This window comes from Mustela putorius, unplaced genomic scaffold (genome assembly GCF_011764305.1).
Source record: "Mustela putorius furo isolate JIRA1106 unplaced genomic scaffold, ASM1176430v1.1 tig00001584_pilon_pilon_pilon, whole genome shotgun sequence".
Taxonomy (NCBI): domain Eukaryota; kingdom Metazoa; phylum Chordata; class Mammalia; order Carnivora; family Mustelidae; genus Mustela; species Mustela putorius.
Window position 1 is genome coordinate 748,244 of NW_025421806.1, and position 16,918 is coordinate 765,161.

The following is a 16,918-nucleotide window of genomic DNA, read 5'->3' on the forward strand; positions in this document are numbered from 1 at the left end:
AGCCACTTAAACTGAAAGATCAAGTAGCAAGCAGTATAATAATGGGGGGTGGCCATTTTTGACCCTACGTACTCTACACAAGTAGGTCAAAAAAGCAAGTCTATAAACAGAAGAATAAAAATGGAGCACACCTGCAGAGAAAAGCCTAAGAAAAGGCTATGTAGCTTCCTGAGAGATGAAGGGAGTATGAGCCTTAGCTTCCTGGCTTTCTAATTTCAGCTCTGTAAGACCAGGCTGAATTTGATTTCCTGCACTCAGATGCCAACAAGATTGATATTCTCCCCCCACCTTTTTTTTTTTTTTTTGCCTATTCCCTTTAATTTCTATTCCTTAAACTACATAATATCTAAAAATAAGATTTTTTACTCTTAAAAACTCTAAAGCTACAGACATTCAAGTAAGAGCTCCGCAGTTAAAAGCAGAAGCTGAAAAAAGAAAGAAAAAAAATCTTTTCTCAGGGCACCTAGGTGGTTCAGTTGGTTAAGCATCTGACTCTTGATCTCACCTCAGGTCTTGATCTCAGGGTTGTGAGTTCAAACCCCACGCTGGGCTCCACAATTAGCGTGAAGCCTACTGAAGAAAAGGAAAAGGAAAAGGGAAAGGAGAAAGGAGAGAAGAAAGAGAGGAGAAAGGAAAGAAGAAAGGAAAGGAAAGAAAAAAAAAAATTTCTCAAATTTTACTCATGTAGAATGCTTCACTTAAACAACAAAATTTTGGTGAGGAATGTAAGGAGATGGAGAAATTTCTTAAAAAGTTACTGAGTCCTTAAAAAAGTGATCCAAAAAAAAAGTGATCCAGAGGCAACTTCAGATCTACCTCTCTACTATCATTTGAATACTTTTAAAGTATTGTCTAATAATCCTTAGACAATAGGAAATACCTTACCTGGCAGATCTGATGCCTAACCTGCTATAAAGAATGCAAACTCCTGGAGCACCTGGGTGGCTCAGTCAGTTAAGTGTGTACCTTTGGCTTAGGTCATGATCCCAGAGTCTTGTGATCAAAGCCCCGCATTGGGTTGCCTGCTCAGCAGGAAGCCTGCTTCTCCCTCTCCCACTACCCCTGCTTGTGTTCCTTCTTTCACTGTCTCTAATAAATAAACAGTATTTAAAAAAAAAAAAAAGCAAATCCCTGAGCATGACTGACTTAACTCCAAAATGACTTAACACATACAACTGATGTATATAAGCATATGCACAATGGTAATTCAAAATACTAAACTGTTATATGAAATATGCAAGCAAGTTAGAACCCCAGTGACTGCTGCTGCAGCCTGATTGAGCTGACTGATTCAATCAAGCAACCAGAAGAGCATACCAATGTATGCTGCCATGTAATCTGGCAAACCATTCTTACAATGACATGATTTTAAAAATGGAAGGATATGGGGCGCCTGGGTGGCTCAGTGGGTTAAAGCCTCTGCCTTCAGCTCGAGTCATGATCCCAGGGTCCTGGGATCAAGCCCCGCATCGGGCTCTCTGCTCTGCGGGGAGCCTGCTTCCTCCTCTCTCTCTGCCTGCCTCTCTGCCTACTTGTAATCTCTGTCAAATAAATAAATAAAATATATTTTTTTAAAATGAGAGAATAGCTTTAAAAATCTTCATTTTGGGGGGGCACCAGGGTGACTCAGAGGGTTAAGGCACTGCCTTCGGCTCAGGTCATGATCTCAGGGTCCTGGAATCAAGTCCCGCATCGGGCTCTCTGATCAGCAGGGAGCCTGCTTCCCTCTCTCTCTCTCTGCCCGCCTCTCCGTCTACTTGTGATTTCTCTCTGTCAAATAAATAAGTAAAATCTTTAAAAAAAAAAAATCTTCATTTTTTTAAGTGGGGAAGAAGCACAGGGCAGAGACCATCTTAAGCAGGCTCCACGCCCAGTACAGAGCCTGAAGCAGGGCTTGATCTCAACCCTGAGATCATGACTTAAGCAGAATCAAGAGTCAGATGCTTAACTGACTGAACCACCAGGCATCCTCAAAAACCCTTTTCAAATAACTGTTGTTTGGATTTCTGGTATTTAATTCTTATCTTCTACTGTATGAAAAGAGAATCTAACTTTAATTCTTAGGCACATCCATTCCTCCCAAATGCAGATAATAAAGCTTATTGAAAGGTTATATCACAGAAAAGGATGATAAACTATTCATTTCAAATACAAAATTGTAATTACTACCACTAACATGTCTGTAATTACTGATCATGGTTTATTTGTAGTCATTATTTCCTATGACTGTGGGGCAGGAAGGGAGGATGACAGGGATAGACACTAAAGCAAAACATTATTAAGTACTAAGTTTTAGAGTGTTTCACACCTGAGACAACGAAAAGCTATGACCAGAGAGTAACAAAGGGAATGTTAAGGACTTCAAAACAATAAAAAATAGATAGGCTCCCCATCCATCTCTGGTAGTTTCAAGTACAATAACCACAGAGACTCTAAAATGTAACTAACTACTTCAATACTTCAATATTACACAACCTGAAATCCAGTAGAATGTATAGGCTACACTGTTGCACAACTTTTTCTCAAGTTGTTCATTTAAATAAACAAAAAGGGGCATTTACCTAACGCTAAGTGATTTCAAATCCTCAGAGCAAATCATAACTTAAACCATGATATCTAACAGTCCACTTACCATGAAAATCTGCACCCAACTTCTTAGAAGCCATTTAGAACCTGAAAAACAAAGAAATATTTTTAAGCACAACATGCTCTGAGGGGATAAAAACAAATCATTATGAGAATATTGAGACTACAAAAAAAAAAAACCCAGAATACAGTCTTCAAACTTCTTAGTCCCAAAATCTCAAAAAAGGAGAAAGGTAGAGATACTTGTTTTCTAGAGAAAAGTTAAATATTTCTAAAATCTGTATGTTCTAAAAATATATGTGTGGGGACACCTGGGTGGCTCAGTCAGTCAAGCGTCTGCCTTTGGCTCAGGTCATGAACCAGGGCCCTTGGATGGAGCCAGATTTCAGGCTCCCAGCTCTGCAAGTAGTCTCCTTCTCCCTCTGCCTCCCCCAACTTGTGCTCAGGCTCTCTCTCTCTTTCTCTCAAATAAATAAAATCTTAAAATTTTTTTAAGTGAAGGACAAAAACATAAAACCACACATTTGCATTTTCATTCCCTATAAAAGTAGGTCTGAAGTCCTGTCTCAAACAAATAATCTGAGCTCTTAAACCTAAAAGTCGGTCTACTGCCCTTGATATGGTATTTATACCTGTAACTTAAGAATATAAGCAGGGGGGGAAAATGTAAGCAGGAAAAAAATTAAGGTTAGCTCTATGAATTTATTGTCTTTTGTCCATTAGCCTATTTACAATACACTGTAAGGCATCATACTGAAAATAATCTATTTCAACCAAAAGTTACAAAACAAAAAAAAAGAAAAGTATATTGCACCTATCTTGTGAAAACTATTCAAAATAGAATTAAAATCTGCATACGATTTTTTTTTTAAAGAAATTAACAAATTGGGTGCCTGAGTGACTCAGTCATTAAGCATCTGCCTTCAGCTGGGGTCATGAGCCTAGGGTCCTGGGACGGAGCACCAGGTCCAGCTTCCCACTCTGAGGAAGCCTGCTTCTCCCTCTCCCACACTCCCTGCTTGTGTTCCTTCTCTCGCTGTCTCACTGTCAAATAAGTAAATAAAATCTTTTTTTTTTTTAAATAAGAAAGAAATTAACAAGCTGATCTTTTTTTTTTTTTAAGTTTTATTTATTTAAGTAATCTCTATACTCAACCTAGCGTTAAACTTGTGACCTGAGATCAAGAGTCATGGGGCTTGAACTTGTGACGCAAGATCAAGAGTCTCGTGCTCGGGGGCGCCTGGGTGGCTCAGTGGGTTGAGCCTCTGCTTTTGGCTCCAGTCATGATCTCAGGGTCCTGGGATCGAGCCCTGCTTTGGGCTCTCTGCTGGGTGGGAAGACTGCTTCCCCCTCTCTCTCTGCCTGCCTCTGCCTACTTGTGATCTCTTTCTCTCTCTCTCTCTCTCTGTCAAATAAATAAATAAAATCTTAAAAAAAAAGTCTCATGCTCTTCCAACTAAACCAGCCACACACCCCTATGTACTTTAAATGGATGAACTGACAGGGACACCTGGGTGGTTCAGTTAGTTAAGCTTTCTGACTCTTGATTTCAGCTCAGGTCATGATCAGGGTCCTAAGACCAAGCTTTGCATTGAGCCCCCAATCAGCTCCATACTCAACACGGAGTCTGCTTGCCTCCCTCCCTCTGCTCGTCCCCATCTCTCTCTGTCACACTCTCTAAAATAAATAAAATCTTAAAAATAAATAAATGACATGGAGGTTCCTCAAAAAGTTGAAAATAGGGGCACCTGGGTGGCTCAGTGGGTTAAAGTCTCTGCCTTCAGCTCAGGTCGTGATCTCAGGGTCCTGGGATCAAGTCCCACATTGGGCTCTCTGCCCAGCAGGGAGCCTACTTCCCTTCCTCTCTCTCTGCCTGCCTCTCTGCCTACTTGTGATCTCTGTCTGTTAAATGAATAATTTTTTTAAAAAATCTTAAAAAGAAAAAATTTAAATTTAAATTAAGAAAAAAAAAAAGTTGAAAATAGAGCTACCCTACGACCCAGCAATTGCACTACTGGGTATTCACCCTTAAGATACAAATGTAGTGGGCGCCTGGGTGGCTCAGTGGGTTAAAGCCTCTGCTTTCGGCTCAGATCATCATCCCAGGGTCCTGGAATCGAGCCCCACATCAGGCTCTCCGCTCAGCAGGGAGTCTGCTTTCTCCTCTCTCTCTCTCTGCCTGCCTCTCTGCCTACTTGTGATCTGTGTCTGTCAAATAAATAAATAAAAATCTTTAAAAAATAATTAAAAAAAAAAATACAAGGTAGTGATCTGAAGGGGCATGTGTACCCAAATGTTTATAGCAGCAAGTCCACAATAACCAAACTATGGAAAGAACCTAGAAGTCCATCAACAGATGAATGGATAAAGAAGATGTGGTATATCTATATCTATATATATACACATACACATATATACATACATACAATGGAATACTATGCAGCCATCAAAAGAAATGAAATCAACATTTGCAACAATGTGGATGGAACTAGAGGGTATTATGCTTAGCGAAATAAGTCAATTGGGGAAAGACAAGTATCATATGATCTCCCTGATAAGAGGAAGTGGAGATGCAACATGGGGGGTTGGGGGTAGGAAAAGAATAAATGAAACAAGATGGGATCGGGAGGAAGACAAACCATAAGAGACTCTTAATCTCATAAAACAAACTGAGGGTTACAGGGCAGTGGCAGGAGGGAAGGTGGGGAGGGAGAGGGTGGTGGGGTTATGGACATTGGGGAGAGTATATGCTATGGTGAGTGCTGTGAAGTGTGTAAACCTGGCAAGTCACAGACCTGTATCCCTGGTGCTAATAATACATTATATGTTTCTAAAAAAATTTTTAAATTATTAAAATAAATAAATAAATAAATGGATGGATGGATGAAATTGTACACGGTGTAACACAACTACAACATGGACCAATCTCAAATGTATTATGGTAAGTGAAAGAAGCCAGGCTCCAAAGGTTACATATTATATGATTCTACTTATATATAACAAACTACAGGAATAGAAAAGAGGCAAAACTATAGGAAAAGTAATCTAGTTACCAGGGACTCTAAAGGGTAGAAAATATTATGTATGGAGCACCTGACTGGCTCAGTTTATAGAGCGTGTGACTCTGATCTCAGGGGTGTAGATCTGAGCCCCTTGGATGTAGAGATTATTTAAAAATAAAATTTCTTAAAAAATGAATAAAATTTTTTTAAAAAGTGGCTGCCTCTAGGTGGTAGGACTGGGAATAATTCATAACAGTTCTCTACGGTTTCTGAACATTCTACGGTAAACAGGTATTTATTTTATTATTTATTTTATTATTTTTTAAGATTTTATTTATTTATTTGTCAGAGAGAGCATGAGCAGGGGGAGAGGCAGAAAGAGAAAGAGGCTCTCCACTGAGCAAGGAGCCCAATATGGGACTCGATCCCAGGACCCTAGGACCCTAGAATCACGACCTGAGCCAAAGGCAGATGCTCAACCAACTGAGCCATCCAGGCATCCCTATTTTATAATTTCTTTAAAGCTTTACTTTAAAAGTTTCAGTTTTCCAGCATGATGTGGGGACAAAATATTCTGGTTGATATTCTAATCAATTCTAGTGGAGAGCTAAAATTATAAAGTATATGGATCATCCATTTTCAAAGAAGTAACAAACCATGCTAAAAATTATTAAAATTGGGGCGCCTGGGTGACTCAGTCCCTTAAGCGTCTGCCTTCGGCTCAGGTCATGATCCCAGGGTCCTGGGATCGAGCCCCACATCGAGCTCCCCGCTCAGCGAGAAGCCTGTTTCTCCTTCTCCCGCTCCCCCTGCTTGTGTTCCCTCTCTCACTGTGTCCCTCTCTGTCAAATAAATAAAATCTTTTTTTTAAAAAAAGATTTAGAACTTTTGTGTGCAGAAGATATTTCACTGGCATACATGCTACAAAGCCATCAAAATGTACGTAAATCACAATACTGTGAGACTCCTAAAACCAAGAAGATTCTTCGCAGTCTGACCCTTCACACATTGGCACTTAGCAGAAATGTGCTTCAGTCTCTGGTGGGGAAAAAAGCAGTATTTAAGCACCCACCAAAGACAGGTGCGACACAGAGATGCAGAAAATGAGCATTTTCATCTATGTGTCGCTAGTATTTATTAATACTGTGGGATATCAGCTGTTGGAAAAAGCGGGTGTTTTTGAGGTAAATGGGTTAGGAGAAACTCCTTGAACCTCTGATTTAAAAAATAATTTTGCGGGGCACCTGGGTGGCTCAGTGGGTTAAAGCCTCTGCCTTTGGCTCAGGTCATGATCCCAGGGTCCTGGGATCGAGCTCCACATCAGGCTCTCTGCTCATTAGGGAGCCTGTTTCCCCCTCTATCTCTGCCTGCCTCTCTGCCTACTTGTGATCTCTATCAAATAAATAAATAAAATCTTTAAAAATAAAATAAAAATAAAAAATAATTTTGCAAACAATTCCCAGAAGAAGCTAACTTCATAAATATTTTAAGAAGTTTCAACAAATGGGGCGCCTGGGTGGTTCAGTGAGTTAACCTCTGCCTTTGGCTCAAGTCATAGTCTCAGGGTCCTGGGATCGAGCCCCACATGGAGCTCTCTGCTCATCAGGGAGCCTGCTTCCCCCCTCTTTCTCTGCCTACCTCTCTGCTACTTGTGATCTGTCAAATTAAAAAAAAAAAAAAAATCTTAAAAAAAAAAAAAAGTTTCACCAAAAGTCGGCTCTACACCCAACTTGGGGCTTGAACTCATAACCTGAAATCAAAAGTTGCATGCTCTACTGACTGAGCCAGCCAGGTGTCCCTAAATGGATTCTTAAGGGCTTTTTTTGAAAAGGTTCAAACAAAAGATAACCCACAGAATGGAAGAAAAATATACTTGCAAGTGATGTATCCGATAAGGGGACTGTATCTAGAATATATAAATAACACCACAACTCAGTAATAAAAAGACAACCCAACAAGAAAACATGTAAAAGAATACGAATAATCAATTTGCCGAAGAAGACATATACAGATAACCAAAAAGCACATGAGATGATGTTCAATATCATTATTCCTTAGGCAAATACAAATAAAAAATTCTCCTCTGTATCTCCCATGTTAAAGCATGCATATTATGTGCAAAAAAGCAAAATCTCTATTTAAAAAAGTTAGAATTAAAATATAGTACCCCTATTACTAAATAAAAGGATGTAAATTTTTTAAAGATCTATGTATTTATTTATTTATTTATTTATTTTTAAGATTTTATTTATTTATTTGACAGAGAAAGATCACAGGTAGTCAGAAAGGCAGGCAGAGAGAGAGAGGAAGGGAAGCAGGCTCCCTGCTGAGTAGAGAGCCCGATGCAGGGCTCGATCCCAGGACCCTGGGATCACGACCTGAGCCAAAGGCAGAGGCTTTAACCCACTGAGCCACCCAGGCGCCCCAAAAGGATGTAAATTCTTTAAAAATATGCCCCAACACAGCTGATAATATGCAGATTTTATGGGGGGGGGCTTCATTTTTTGTGTTTTTTTTTTAAGTTTTTATTCATTCATCTGTTTGACAGGGAGAGAGAGAGCACAAGTAGGGGAACAGCAGGGGAGGGAGAAGGAGAAAAAGACTCACCACCAAGCAAGGAGCCCAACATGGGGCTCTATCCCAGGACCCCGAGATCAAAAGAGATAGAACAAGTATTGGAACAAGAGCAAGGTGAGGAGGGTAGGAGTAGAGGACCAAGAGAAAAAGCAAACACCAACCAGCCAACACACAGGCCCTTTCCAAGGGGGAAGAGAAAGCCCAAGGCAATTGTACTGATGGTCTCATTTTCTTTCTTCCCTTTCTTATATCATTAAATTCCTATTACATGAAATTACATTCTTACAAAGTTTCCTAATACATAGAAATTGAGTATCTCAGTAAGCTATCACAGTCACACATTATACTGCAATAAGAGCTGCAATGAGGAATTTCCCCAGATACAAATTAATCCAGGAAACTCTCTTACAGAAAAAGATGGCACTGGGAATCAAATTTCAAGTCTAAAAACAAGTTAACACCCATACAACTAGCATTCATACCAACATGTATATGACAAAAATCACACATGTAACGGCTATTAGTATGTCAATACAACGCTATACTATATTCATCAGAAAAAGCTTTATTTTCTCACAGATCTCAGAGATATTTTGGAGTCTTAGTTCCTTCAACAGTAAAATAAAAGGGTAGGAGACTGAATAATCGGCCAACCCTAAACATACCACGAATCTGTAACAGAAGAATAAAAGAAAAGTAAAAATATTTTGTTCCCAAATTAAATATTTAGTATTCAGAACAAGTGACATCATTTCCTATACACAGTAACTTTTTAAAAAAAGTTTTATTTAGGGGCACCTGGGTGGCTCAGTGGGTTAAGCCTCTGCCTTCGGCTCAGGTCATGATCTCAGGGTCCTGGGATGGAGCCCCGCATAGGACTCTCTGCTCAGCAGGGAGCCTGCTTCCTCCTCCTCTCTCTCTCTCTCTCTCTCTGCCTGCCTCACTGCCTACTTTTGATCTCTGTCAAATAAATAAATAAAATCTTAAAAAAAAAAAAAAAGATTTAATTAGGGGGGCGCCTGGGTGACTCAGTGGGTTAAAGCCTCTGCCTTTGGCTCAGGTCATGATCCCAGGGTCCTGGGATTGAGCCCCTCAACAGGCTTTCTGCTCAGCAGGGAGCCTGCTTCCTCCTCTCTCTGCCTGCCTCTCTGCCTACTTGGGATCTCTGTCAAATAAATTTTTAAAATCTTAAAAAAAAAAAAAAAAAGATTTAGGGGCATCTGGGTGGCTCAGTGGGTAAAGCCTCTGCCTTTGGCTCGGGTCATGATCCCAGTGTCCTGGGATGGAGCCCCACATCAGGCTCTCTGCTCAGCAGGGAGCCTGCTTCCCCCTCTCTCTCTGCCTGCCTCTCTGCCTACTTGTGATCTCTGTCAAATAAATAAATAAAAAATTTTTTTAAAGATTTTATTTATTTATTTGACAGACAGAGATCACAAGTAGGCAGAGAGGCAGGCAGCGAGAGAGAGAGAGAGGGAAGCAGGCTTCCCGCGGAGCAGGGAGCCCGATGCAGGGCTCGATCCCAGGACCCTGAGATCATGACCCGAGCCGAAGGCAGCAGCCCAAACCACTGAGCCACCCAGGCGCCCCTAAATAAATAAAATTTTAAAAAATATATTTATTTATTAGAGAGAGAGTGCAAGCAGGAGGCGAGGGCAGGAGGAGAGGATGAGGGACAAGCACACTCTTCTAGCAAGCATGGAGCCCCATGCAGGGCTCGATCCCAGAACCCTGAGATCACAACCTGAGCCGAAATCAGACACCTAACTGACTGAGTCACCCAGGCGCCCCCACAGTAGCTTTTAAAAGATGTCTTTTAGTGACAAAATAAAAAGCTGACAACCACGTTAATCCCAACCCCCTTTTCAAATTTTAGTCACCCATGAAATCCAAAAGTCTTGGAAACCATTTTTCTGTATCACATATAAAATAATAACCTCAAATGAGTATGAATATTTTTTAAAATGTATATAGATATCTTTGCATACTGCCTGAAACACAGCAAGAGCTCAACAAAGGCTGGTAAAAACATAACTTAGAAAGGGTGCTGGGGAGGCTCAGCTGGTTGGGCCTTTGGCTCAGGTCATGATCTCAGGGTCCTGGGATTGAGCCCTTCATTGGGCTTCCTGCTCAGTGGGAGTTTGCCTCTTCCTCTCCATCTGCCCTCCTGCACCTCATGCTCTCTCTCACTCTCTCTCTCAAATGAATAAAATCTTTAAAAAAAAAAGTTATATATATATATATATATACACACACACACACACATATATAAACTTAGAAGAAAGTAAACCACTTGCCAAGTATTCTACCAGTACACCACACACAAAATGTAGATTTTTATTTGAATGTTTAGACTCTTCTTTTTTTTAAAGATTTTATTTATTTATTTGACAGAGAGAGATCACAAGTAGGCAGAGAGGCAGGCAGAGAGAGAGAGAGAGGAGGAAGCAGACTCCCTGCTGAGCAGAGAGCCCGATGCGGGACTCGATCCCAAGACCCTGAGATCATGACCTGAGCCGAGGGCAGCGGCTTAACCCACTGAGCCACCCAGGCGCCCCTGAATGTTTAGACTCTTATTTTGAGTGAAAAGCGTGGCTGTGAACATTGAACTGCATTTGAGACCTTACTTTCAGTTTCAAGTCAGAATCAGCCAGAGATACTATTTTCAGGATCTATCACTGTCCACAAGCTCTGTGTTTACAAAACTAAGCCCCTTTATTATTGGCTGCTGCACATCAGCATATCTGGCTGAAGACAGAAAGCCAATAACAGAGGTCAAGAATCCACAGATTCACACTGAGCTTTTCAATAACCCTAGTAAGCTTTTCTTTATGCATTAATTGCTTCTTTCAATTCAGCTGGAATACTGCTTATTCAGTCGGATTTGTCCTGAGCACCACCATTTCAGAGAGAGCAAAAATGGAAAATCTAAATTTGAGTCACTAACCTACAGAAACAAGATCTAATGCGCCCTACGATTTTTGAAAAGAGGGGAGTGGGTCTGTGTGAATATGGAAACAAATAGGGGTAAGATATAGTCTTATAATGGCGGTATACTTGGATGATGGGTTTACAACATGTGGCTTTTGGTTTTTCCTTTTGTGCCCTAGTGAGCGCATATCTACTGACTGACATATTTTGTATTTAGAAAAAAAGGGGCCACTGGGTGGCTCAGTGGGTTGGGGCCTCTGCCTTCGGCTCAGGTCATGATCCCCTGGGATCAAGCCCCACATCAGGCTCTCTGCTCGGTAGAGAGCCTGCTTCCCCCACTCCCTCTGCCTGCCTCTCTACTTGTGATCTCTGTCAAAAAAAATAAACAAAATCTTAAAAAAAAAAAACAAAAAAAATTTAGGGAACAAGAGAGGGAAAGAATACCCCAGATACCTGCAAGAGGATTAAACAGAAACAACACAGTATGTAATTAATGAGAGACTGTGACCTGAGAGAGAGAAAATATAATTTTTTAAAAAAAGGAAACTACTGCTTTATTCTAAGACTTTTTCATTTGTTTGAGAGAGAGAGAGCACAAGCAGGGGGAATGGCAAGGAGAAGGAGAGGGAGAAGTAGGCTCCCCGCTGAGCAGGGAGCCGGATGCGGGACTCGATCCCAGTACCCTGGGATCATGACCTGAGCTGAAGGCAGAGGCTTTAACGCACTGAGCCACCCAGGCGCCTCGCCTTTTTGTTTTCTGATGTCATTAATTCCTAATTTTTTTTTGGCCTTTTGACTATTGACTGTGCTGCTTCTGATTTTGAATATTTATTGGAATTTTCTTTGTAGCCTAGTATTTACTTAGGTTTTTATAGTGTTCTTTGGATACTTGTGGTATATCCTGCTTTCAGGGTGCTTTTGATATGATATAAATTATATCTATCTTATTAATTATATATTTCTATTTAGTTCTTCTGCTTCCTGTAGTTTTTGTTTCATGCTTAGTGATACAGTGTTACTTGGGTCAGTTCGTAACATTAGCTCTTCATCGTGGATTACGTTCTTTATCCTCAAAAAAGTGAAACAGCTGTTATACTTCCATGAAGTCTGTAACCTAGGACCATTTGTATGGTATTGTTATTGGTCTTAGGAACTACTGATTTATTGGGGCGCCTTGGTGGCTCCGCTGATTGTCTGCTCAGCAGGGAGCCTGCTTCCCTCTCTCTCTCTCTGCCTGCCCCTCTACCTACTTGTGATATCTCTCTGTCAAATAAATAAATAAAATATTTTTTAAAAATCAGAAATTGATATACTAATAAATAAACCCAAGAGAGCTGGTTCTTTGGAAAATACATAAACCATCAAAACTAACTTTTTCTTTCTAAGATTTCATCTATTTAAAAAAATATATTTCATTTATTTATTTGATAGAGAAAGAAAGAGAGAGGGAAAAAAAGCAGGAGAAGAGGGAATGGGAGAAGCAGGCTTCCCGCAGAGCAGGGAGCCCAATGTGGGCCTCAATCCCAGGACCCTGGGATCGTGACCTGAGCTGCAGACAGACACTTAGCAACTAAGCCACCCAGGCACCCCTAACTTAACTTTAAAAAGAGAGAAAAAAGTGTACAAAACAGAGAAAATTAAAATAATCCAAAGACACTGCTTTGTTCATCTCCATGAGAACCTGGATAAAATGATCTTCCAGGAAAGTATTATTTATGAAAACTAACTCCACAAGGGGGCGCCTGGGTGGCTCAGTGGGTTAAAGCGACTGGCTTTGGCTCAGGTCGTGATCCCAGGGTCCTAGGATGGAGCCCCCAAGTCTGGCTCTCCGCTCAGTGAGGAGCCTACTTCCCCCCTCCCCTCTCTCTCTCTGCCTGCCTCTCTGCCTACTTGTGAGCTCTGTCTGTCAAATAAATAAATAAAATCTTTAAAATAAAAAACTAACTCCACAAGAGGCAGAAATCTTAACCAGATGAGTACACTACAAAGGAAACAGAAAAACTCATCAAAGAGCTCTTGCAACCAAAAGAAACCTAACTGTAGTTTGAGTTTAACACACAGGAAAGTTTAAAAAAAATTTTTTTAAAGCAAGCATAATACTGATGCCTTTAAATAGAAAATTACAGAAAAATCTCATGTATGCACAGAGATTTTAAAAATCCTCAAAATAGGGGCACATGTGGGGGGGCTCAGTGGGTTAAGCTTCTGCCTTTGGCTCAGGTCATGATCTCAGGGTCCTGGGATTCAAGCCCTGCGCTGGGCTCTCTGCTCAGCGGGGAGCCTGCTTCCCCCTCTCTGCCTGCCTGCCTGCCTCTCTGCCGACTTTTGATTTCTCTCTCTCTCTCTCTCTCTGTGTGTCAAATAAATAAATAAAATCTTTCTTAAAAATTCTCAAAATAAAAAGCACAAAGCAATTTTAATAATACATTATAGGAATACATCATGTCCAAGTAGAAAAATTTAGTCCACGAATTCAGTATAGCTCAATACTATGCATCTGTTGGTACATTTCACCATTCATTAACAGATTTAAGAAAAGTCATATGGGGGGGGCGCCTGGGTGGCTCAGCCTCTGCCTTCAGCTCGGGTCATGATCCCAGGGTCCAGGGATCGAGCCCCGCATCAGGCTCTCTGCTCAGCAGGGGACCTGCTTCCTCCTCTCTCTCTCTCTGCCTGCCTCTCTGCCTACTTGTGATCTCTGTCAAATAAATAAATAAAATCTTAAAAAAAAAAAAAAGTCATATGGTCCTCTTCTTAACATGAGGTTAAAAGCAACAATGAAAACCATCTCCCTCAATACCAAAGTCAGAGAATGCTGACTCATGGGGAAACAAGATTCCTGCTAAGCACAGGAACACTATAATGATGTCCATTATTATCATAATTTTTTAACATTGTTATTTAACATTAGATGAAAGAGGTTAAAAGATATAAAAAGTTAGAAAAGAGACTGCTTCCCAGGGAAACCCCAGAACTAAAAAATTATTACAAATATAAGAGAATACAATGAAGTGTTTCCGGGTACAAATTAATACAGGCACACTTTGTCTTACTGTATTTTGCTTTACTGCACTTCACACAGTTTTTTATGTACTGAAATTTTAAGACTTCAGTGGACAAAGTAAGTGCAATGTAGTAGAAATAGAAAGGGAAACAGAAGTGGAGCCTGAAGATGTGTCTGAATTGCTATAATCTCAGGATAAAACTTTAATGGATGAAGAGTTGTTCCTCATGGATGAAAAAATAAAGTGGTTTCTTAAAATGGAATCTACTCCTGGTGGAAATGCCTTGAAGACGGCAGAAATGACGACAAAGGATTTCAGATGTTACATAAAACTTTTTTTTAAGATTGTATTTATTTATTTGACAGAGAGAGACACAGTGAGAGAGGGAACACAAGCAGGGGGAGTGGGAGAGGGAGAAGCAGGCTCCCCGCAGAGCAGGGAGCCCAATGTGGGACTCAATCCCAGGACCCTGAGATCGTGACCGAAGCCAAAAGCAGAAGTTTAATAACTGAGGTGCCCCAAACATTACATGAACTTAGCTGATAAAGTAGCAGCAAGGTTTGAGAGAACCGACTCAATTCTGAAAGCTCTACTGTGGGTAAAATGTTACCAAACAACATCTCATGCTAAGAAGTAATTGTTATGGAAGAAAAAGTCAAGGATGCAGCAAACTACATTCCTGTCTTATTTTAAGAACTGGCCACAGCCACCCCAACCTTTAGCAACCACCATCCTGGATCAGTCAGGAGCCATCAAGACTGAGGCAGGACCCTCCACCAACAATAAAATTACAAGTTGCTGCAGGGGTACCTGTGTGGCTCAGTGAGTTAAAGCCTCTGCCTTCAGCTTGTGAGCTCATCTGTCAAATAAATAAAATCTTTAAACATTTTTTTTATTTTAATTTATCCATTTGACAGACAAAGATCACAAGCAGGCAGAGAAGCAGGCAGAGAGAGGAGGAAGGAGGCTCCCCGCTGAGCAGAGAGCCCAACTCAGGGCTCGATCCCAGGACCCCGAGCCCAAGGCATAGGCCCTAACCCATGAGCCGCCCAGGTGCCCCAATAAAATCTTTAAAAAAAAAAAAAAATTGCAAGTTGCTGAAAGCTCAGATGATGGGCAACATTTCTGACCAACGAAGTATTTTTTAATGGACGTAGGTATATTGGTTTTTTTAGACACAATGCCATTGCACACTTCAAAGACTACAGTATAGTGTAAATATAACTTTTACATGCACCTAGAAACCAAAATATTCATCTGAATTGCTTCATTGTGATGTTCAGTTTATTGTAGTAGTCTGGAACCAAAGCCAAAGTATCTCCAACATGTATTTTGAAATAAACAGCCTTCATGTATACAATAACTAGATAAGAAATATAATGGAAACATACAATTTGCCCCAAAAGATAAGAAGCAGGAATAAACTTAAGATACAACAAAAGAAACTAAAGCTCTACTGAAAGAAAAGAGGACTTACATAATTGGAAAAACATATGATAAACCTTGATTAGGACATGCAACATCATTAAGATCAATTCTCCCTAAGTTTCTCTACTTAGCAAGATAAAAGTGAAAACTACAGTCTTCTGTTTAATTAACTAGAAAAGATGACTCTAAAGTACATATGGAGGAGCGCCTGGGAGGCTCAGTCATTAGGCGTCTGCTTTCTATTCAGGTCATGATCCCAGCATCCTGCTCAGCAGGGAACCTGCTTCTCCCTCTCAGCTCCTCCAAGCTGTGTGCCCTCTCTTGCTATCTCTATCAGTCATAAATAAATAAAATCTTTTTAAAATAAATAAATAAATATAAATAGATAGATAACACTCATACAGAAATAACAATATATGCAACAATAGCCAAGAAAATTCTAAAGATAATAATGGAAACTAGCCTATCAGATATTAAAATGTTTACTGTAAGATGTAACACAGCTATGCCATACTGGCACACAGATCAGTGGAACGGAACAGAAATCCCTAAAAAATTACCAAAATATGGAAATGTATTATACAGTAAAGCTGCCATTTAAAATTTGTGCAAGGAAACGTTGGGATGCCTGGGTGGCTCAGCTGGTTAAGTGTCTGCCTTTGGCATGGGTCATGATTCCAGGGTCCTGGGATAGAGTCCCCCCCGCATCAGGCTCCTTGCTTAGCAGGGAGCCTTCTTCTCCCTCTGCCGCCACTCTCCCTGCTTGTGTGTGCACATTCTCTCTCTGACAAATAAATAAATAAATAAAATCTTTAAAAAATAATAGAATTTGTGAAGTGATGAACAACAGGTAATCACCTAGAAAAAAAGCTGGATGCTCCCCTCATACTCCATCCCAAAATAAATTCCAGATCTATCAAAGGCATAGTAACATGATGCAACTGCCCAAATACATAATTCCTATTTTCATTCTACTTGGAAAGGTACTGAGCAAAAATAACTGAGACTTATAATCCAACAAAATGCTTATCCTATGAAAAAATTAGAATATGATGGTTATTTTTTTTATTTATTCTTAGTAATCTATGCCCAACGTGGGGTCAAACTACAACCCCAACATCAAGGCTTTCATGCTCTTCCAACTGAGCCATCTACATGCCCCAGAAAATGAAGGTTATTTTTTTTAAACTGTATTTTTTTTTATTTTATTTATTTATTTGAAAGACAGAGATCACAAGTAGGCAGAGAGGCAAGCAGAAAGAGAGAGGGGGAAAGCAGGCTCCCTGCTGAGCAGAGAGGAGCCTGATGCGGGGCTCAATCCCAGAACCCTGGGATCACGACCTGAGCCGAACGAAGGCAGAGGCTTTAACCCACTGAACCACCCAGGCGCCC

At 40.4% G+C, this 16,918-nt stretch overlaps 1 protein-coding gene across 2 annotated transcripts in view; it reads right to left on the minus strand.

Annotated features, from left to right (window-relative positions):
- UBAP1 (ubiquitin associated protein 1) overlaps nt 1-16,918 on the minus strand; it is a 63,067-nt gene that overhangs the window by 27,734 nt on the left and 18,415 nt on the right. For both annotated transcript variants that reach the window (XM_004747415.2, XM_045087904.1), the window contains one exon: nt 2,633-2,673. In XM_004747415.2, the coding sequence (XP_004747472.1) occupies nt 2,633-2,666 (34 nt within the window). In that variant the 5' untranslated portion in view covers nt 2,667-2,673. The remainder of the gene's footprint in view (nt 1-2,632; nt 2,674-16,918) is intronic.